General features: G+C 38.4%; 1 protein-coding gene across 1 annotated transcript; it reads left to right on the forward strand.

Annotated features, from left to right (window-relative positions):
- The first annotated feature begins 222 nt into the window (after positions 1-222).
- On the forward strand, positions 223-1,167 carry LOC133043529 (olfactory receptor 10C1-like). The gene has a single exon (XM_061124451.1). It carries the CDS (start codon positions 223-225, stop codon positions 1,165-1,167), a length of 945 nt encoding a protein of 314 aa, XP_060980434.1.
- The last annotated feature ends 6,352 nt before the right edge of the window (positions 1,168-7,519 follow it).

Below are 7,519 nucleotides of genomic sequence, written 5' to 3' on the forward strand. Positions count from 1 at the left end.
TGAGGCTCCTCTGTCCATGGATTTCTCCAGCCAAAGATACTGGAGTGGCTACCACCTCCTCCTCCATGGGTTTTTCTTAATCATTTCAAAACTTTTAGCAAAAGGAATACAAGAGTGTAGGTCTCATGTCAGACTGTTGACCCTAGAAAGTTCCACAGAGACCTACGCTAGGTGACTGGATGCCTTTAGGTGTTACTTCTGCCCCCTCTGCTCTCTCCACAGATGTCTAGCTCTGCGCCTATAATGCATGGAAACCAGTCCCTCTGCACCCACTTCACATCTGTAGCATTTTCCTCTCTGGCAGAGTTGCAACCTGTGCTCTTCACTGTGTTCTTAGCCATATACTTGTTTACCATGGGAGGAAACCTCCTCATCATTGGCTTGATCTGGGGCACCCCTTCCCTGCACACTCCCATGTATTCCTTTCTGGAGATGTGCTATATCACTAGTGTGGTGCCTCAGATGCTGGTGCACTTGCTTGTGGAGATCAAGACCATAATTGTGGGGTGCTGTGCAGCTCAGATGTATGTATTTAGCATCTTGGGACTGACAGAATGCTGCTTGCTAGCAGCCATGGCTTATGACCGCTTTGTAGCTATTTGCCATCCTCTGCATTACTCTCTCCTGATGGACCCTCATGTGTGTTTGAAATTGGCTGTAGCATCTTGGACCACTGGGGTCGTGGTGGAATCAGCCCAGACCACATGGATCTTCACTCTGCCCTTCTGTGGAACAGGAAGGATCCAGCACTTTTTTTGTGACATCATGCCTGTAGTGAAACTAGCTTGTGTTGATACCTCCCACAATGAGACCGCATTGTTTGCTATCTCCGTGCTCTTTATCATGACCCCCTGTCTCCTCATTCTGTACTCCTATGTGCGCATTCTGGTGACCATCCTGAGAATCCCTTCAGCCACTGGCAGAAGCAAAGCTTTCTCCACTTGCTCTTCTCATATCCTGGTTGTTTCTCTCTTCTATGGCACTGCCTTGTTCACTTACCTCCAACCGAAGGCTGCACACTCCCCAGAAACAGACAAGGCAGCCGCACTCATGTACACCGTGGTCACACCTGCTCTGAATCCAGTTATCTACACCTTGAGGAACAAGGAAGTGAAGGAAGCCTTTCAAAGAATAACACTAAAGAGCACTCACAGACGAATGACCTAAACCTGTTTATTACCAAACTATTTAGAGACCCATGTATCTGCCAGAAGTATTTTCTGGATTTTTTTCACCTCCAGTTTTCCTGGATTCCAGAATAAGGGTGATATCCTGGAAGACAGATAAAAGAAATCTCTTTACTAAACTTGTGTGACATTTTACTCCAGTACTTCACAGCAGCTCCTCCATAAGTAAAAGTTTAAAAGAGTCTTTTCTTAAAATATCATGAGAGAAATATCAGTGCTGACTCTTGGTTTAGTAGAATGAGGAGAAGCTCCAAAACAGAAACATCAAAAATGCCTTTTGTATAATGTATGGAAGTAAAAATGTGTTAACAGATCTTGAGTTTAAGTAATAGAAATTTGTGGACACCAATGAGATGCTTTGCCATGCATGACTGCTTCTAGGAGACATGCCCTACACAGCTCTCTCATGTTAAGACTACTTGACGTCTCTTCCAAGGCCCAACCTGTTTCTGGTTAAGTACCAGAAATCCTCAGTAGTTAGTACCGCCACGTACCTCCAAAATGATAAAAACCTGATATCACATTTAGTACTCTATGCTTTTCAGATATTAAATCATTTTTAAAATCATGTACTAAGTTTAATATTACATTTGCTGCATCTACTGTTTTAAATATGTAATATGAGCGCAGTGGAGCTTCGTTTACTCATTAAGCCATTTCAGAAGTGGCCAGAGCTGAAGTAACAAGGCACTCTAAGTTCTAAATAAGACAGCAAATGAGTCAAAAATAATTGCATTTATTAAAAACATAGAAAATCACCCCAGGCACCTCCATGTATCCACCCGTATGTGTGGCAGACTGAGGAGGGTGAAACAAGTTGGAAATGCCGCACTTACAAAACTGTGGGTTCTCAAGGAGATCTTCCTTCTATCTCTCACAGTAGATGGGAAGGGAGAGCTGCAAGCATATGCAATCATATTCAGGGCGGGAGGGTGTTAAGAGTGCCTCAAAGAGAAATACTGTAGAAACTGGAAGGTCTATTAAAAGGAGAAACTGGATAAAAGTCTCCACTCCGAAGCTTGCTGAGATGTAGCATCTGGGGCAGCTGAACTACTTCCATCTGAGAGGAGCTTCAGATGACTAAAGGTTAAAGACAGACTTTGGTTGTATCCCCTGGAGCTTGGGTCAGGGGGAGTAGATATAGAAACATAAATGTGAGGACTGCTTCACATACAATTATTGCTATCTTTTGTATTGAGGTTCACTGTAGGAATCTCTAAAAAGCAGAGTTAGAAACGAATAAAGAATACTTGAAAAAATAACCAACTTAGGTATAAATTTACAAAATATGCTAATATCTATATAAGGAAAACTACAAAGCTTTGATGGAAGATATCGAAGAACCAGAAAAATGGAAACCTAATAGCCTTTTACATCAACAGCTGAACCACATCGTATATTACATCCTATAACAGCCTGGGCCTCATCCAGTAAGGAAATTTGCCCTTTTCCTCTCTCTCATTCCTAACTTACCAATTCACCAGACCACACAGGGTCTAGAAGCTGTTATGTACTGGCTGAGTTCTGAATTTAAAATATGATAAACTTTTTCAAATTCAAAATCACTATATTTCAATAATTTAAAAAATCTGCAAGTTATAGTAACTGACAGAGCTAGTTCAGGGAAACAAAAGGGAGAATCAAAAGAGCAAAATTAAACAGCTATTGGGAAAAGTAAAGCCATTTCATAGTTGTGTTCCTAAAGAACTGAGCATTCTGTTACAAATATTTGATTTTTTTACATGAAAGCCAGTGACACACATAGGATTGTTATGTTATATGTTATACCTAGGGTATATGTTATACTCTGGCTTATGTAGAAATTTGAATGGAATCATCTATCATCTCATTATTTTCCAAGTATGAGAATTTAGCAAAAATATGGAGCACCTTATTAATGGCAAACTGGTAAACTCCTTTATAATTAATATATTGATCTATAAATTCATGAAATATGTACACAGAACTTATTCACTTTATGTTCAGAGGTCTTCTTTCACTACTACTTTGAAAATTTCCAGTTATATTAATAAAAAAGCTTCCAATGCATACTAGAAATATTAAAGTCAAATTTTACTTCTTAGAAGATGCTTGCATTCTGAGAGCACACATAAGGAAACATCAGTATTGGAAGAAGCTTCCATTTCAAAGCAATGGAAAAACAACAGAGGAAGAACAAGTATTAGACATATTTGAAGTGTGTCTTTTTGGTAAAAGTTTATTAGCAAAAAGTCTCCTGTAAAGCTTTTGAAGACAGTTATCATTTTTAAGCCTATTCTGTCCTGATAAAATCATATTTAGCTATTTCCAGTAAATGATTAATAAGAACACAAAACAACTTCTGAAGCTGGCTGATAATATGTAGTCGCTAATGTTATATATGGTCCAATGGCATTTAAAATATGCCTTTGTTTCATCTTGATTTCAATGCATTAACCACTGACACCCCACAGAACCAATCTGAAATTTGAAATCAAGTTTCTAGTTGATATCTCACTCAGAAATTCAAGGTATGCCTTGAATTTTGGAGATGCCCAAAGCAAACTTATGAGTGAACCTACCCTGAAAAAAATGTCAAAATTTTCCATTCTATATCTTAGCACAAACTACTACACCATCCATTCTGTATGGAGGATAGGAGTCTTAGGATTGCCCTTGTAACACAACTTTTTTTGTCACTATATTCAATCTGTCACAAAATAATGGCAATTACATACAGGAAACATGAAAATCCTTCACTTCTCCTTAATGTTCCTGGCATAGTTCAAACTATCATCTTTTTGACCTTTAATTGACCTCTCTGGTGGCTCAGTGGTAAAGAATCTGCCTGCCAAGATGTGGATTCATTCCCCGGGTCGGGAAGATTCCCTGGAGAAGGGCATGGCAACCCACTCCAGTATTCTTGCCTGGGAAATCATGGACAGAGAAGCCTGGAAGGCTATAGTCCATGGGATCGCAAAAGAGTCAGACAACTTCTTAGCAACTAAACAACAACACATCCACTAGGAAGGACTGACCTTATTCAGTATGTTCCAAACTACAGTCATGGTGATAGTTGCAAATTAAAAATTTCAGTAAACCATAACCATGTCTGAGTGCTTACAGTAGGCTCATAACTTAGAATAGAGACTAACATGAAGAACATAGCCAAAAAAGATTCAGGTCCTTTTTGCTCTCACAGACCTCATCTAGCTCCATGGTCTCTCTGTTCTAATTTCAATGACTTTCTTTCAGTTTCTTGAATATCATCTCACCATGCAGACGATGCACATGTTGCTTTTTCTCCTTAGAATCTCCCTCTCCAATAACAATGTTGTTGTTGTAACTATTCTCTTCATCTAATTAATCCAAGTTCTTCAAATCTCAAATCAATAACCACTTATTTATGAAACCTTCATCTCCATAACTACATATTTTTCCTGTTACATATTTTATGACATTGTTTAACTTTCTTTGGGTCCCAAGTTTTCTTTCCATATTTATGGTGCTTCAGTTGTTTATTTGTATTTCTTTTCTTATTAACTCATTTGAGATATTCAAATTTATATTCCTTCTCCAAACTGCTTGATATTACCCCTACAGACCTTGTTCTTTTCAGATATTTTTATATAGTTAGACAGTGAACCATTCTGAAAATGTACTATGGATCTTCACCCTGAGCTACCTCTCCTTAAAAGAGAGGGAGTAATAATAATTAGATCAAATACACATTTGGCACCTAATCTATGCCAGGCATTGTCCTGAGTGTTTTACAAAGTATAACTCCCTTATACCTCACAACACTGCAATTGGGGTATTATTATTTCTATTATAAAAATGAAAAAATTGAGGCATAGAGAATTTAAGAAACTTGCCAGTGGTAACTAACAGCATTTTTAAATGATAAATTCATTATCTTAAATACCATACTACTATATATTTTATCTATTTTTTAACTGAAGGATAATTGCTTTACAGAATTTTGTTGTTTTCTGTCAAACCTCAGCATGAATCAGCTATAGGTATACATATGTCTCCTCTCTCTTGATATATTTTTTCTTCAAATTACATACTTCTATTCGGTATAACACTTAAACTTAGAGGTGCCTGAATGGTGCAGCAGTTCACTTCCTGCTTGTTGCAGATGAAGACAGTTTATTTATAGAACATGCTCAGATTTCTCAGTCAGTTGTTCACAGGACATTCCCCACGTTATCTTAAGCCAGAGGTAGCAATGGGACCTGCAGGTACGCTGGCAGGGTGCATAACTTGTTCTCAGAAAAATCTAAATACTTAGGACCTGGTCCCAAATACGAACTTTTTGTTGATAAAGGAAACACAGGATTTAGGAGGTTTAAACTCGAAGAATGAACTGGATAGGGCGAAAAAGTTTCTTTAGCATAAAAGGGAGTAAATGAAGAGGCTGAAGAGAAAATCTTGATATGAACTGTTAATACAGTCATATGGTATCCCAAAATCAACTGAGTCAGTTTATATTTATAATTTCAAAAATTTGATAGGCAATTAGACATGTATAAAGTAGTCTGTGTATTTTCATGACAATCCACTGACCATGGGCTCAGTTCAGTTCAGTCATTCAGTCATGTCCTACTCTTTGCTACCCCTTGGACTGCAGCATGCCAGGCTTCCATGTCCATCACCAACAACCGAAGCTTGCTCAAACTCATGCCGATTGAGTCAGTGATGCCACCCAACCATTTCATCCTCTGTTGTCCCCTTCTCCTCCCACCTTCAATCTTTCCCAGCATCAGGGTCTTCTCAAAGGAGTCAGTTCTTTACATCAGGTAGCCAAAGTACTGGAGTTTCAGCTTCAGCATCAATCCTTCCAATGAACATTCAGGACTGATTTCCTTTACGACTGACTGGTTGGGTCTCCTTGCAGTCTAGGGGACTCTCACAAGTCTTGTCCAACACCACAGTTCAAAAGTATCAATTCTTCAGTGCTCAGCTTTCTTTAAAGTCCAACTCTCACATCCATACATGGCTACTGGAAAAACCATAGCTTCGACTAGATGGACCTTTGTCAGCAAAGTATGTCTCTGCTTTTTAATATGTAATCTAGGTTGGTCATAGCTTTTCTTCCAAGGAGCAAGCATCTTTTAATTTCATGGCTGCAGTCACCATTGGCAGTGATTTTGGAGCTGAAAAAAATAAAGTCTGTCACTGTTTCCATTGTTTCCCCATCGATTAGTTTTCTGAATGTTGAGTTTTAAGCCAGGTTTTTCACTCTCCTCTTTCACTTTCAAGAGGCTCTTTAGTTCTTCACTTTCTGCTATAAGGTGGTGTCATCTGCATATCTGAGGTTATTGATATTTCTCCCGGCAATCTTGATTCCAGCTTGTGCTTCATCCAGTCCAGCATTTCGTATGATATATTCTGCTTATAAATTAAATAAGCAGGGTGACAATATACAGCCTTGACATACTCCTTTCCCAATTTGGAACCAGTCTGTTGTTCCATGTCCAGTTCTAACTGTTGCTTCTTGACCTGCATACAGATTTCTCATGAGGCAGGTCAGGTGGTCTGGTATTCCCATTTCTTGAAGAATTTCCCACAGTTTTTTGTCATCTACATAGTCAAAGGCTTTGGTGTAGTCAATAAAGCAGAAGTAGATGTCTTTCTGGAACTCTCTTGCTTTTTCAATGACCCGAAATATGTTGGCAATTTGATCTCTGATTCATCTGCCTTTTCTAAACCAGGTTGAACATCTGGAAGTTCATGGGTTGGAGGAAAGAAATCTGTTTTAAATACATTTCACTATCCTTTCCTTTCTACATCCTTTATTAACTTTAATGCATATGAGGCATATTTTGAATTTTATCTCCTTAGCGATCATTGTCTCTTTGCCTTCTTTTTAATTGGAAAAGCACACCTTCCTGATTCTCAGACTACATGTTATCACTATAGAATATGGGAGGCTTGTGACCAAGGCCTCAGAAGATATTGACTCAAAATCTGATACACAATCCTGAAAGTTTCAATCAAACTAACTCTTGAGTTTTTATTTAAGCAAACAAGAAGGTGATATCTCTTTTCATTTGACTTGAACTTGGGAATATAGAACTCTGGAGTACCCAAGGACTATAGCACAAGCAAAGAGAGTATTGTGATTATGACGTCAATGAGAGGAAAACACTGCCTAGAGATGCATTTTCTTGAGTCATGATGACTTATAGGCCAGTGAATCTAGCTTTAGTAAAACATATAATTTTCTACTGTAGACAATAATGCCCTCCCCTTCTTTTACCATTTGCTTACATCATTCTGAGATGAGGTATTCCTTACCAGTAACTGAAAAATGCAATAGCTCAAAAACCATTGTAACTGAAGTT

Source organism: Dama dama, chromosome 3, assembly GCF_033118175.1.
Source record: "Dama dama isolate Ldn47 chromosome 3, ASM3311817v1, whole genome shotgun sequence".
Classification (NCBI taxonomy): Eukaryota; Metazoa; Chordata; class Mammalia; order Artiodactyla; family Cervidae; genus Dama; species Dama dama.

Coding starts and splice junctions, on each gene's coding strand:
- LOC133043529 (XM_061124451.1), top strand. CDS start 223: ATGTCTAGCTCTGCGCCTATAATGCATGGAAACCAGTCCCTCTGCACC.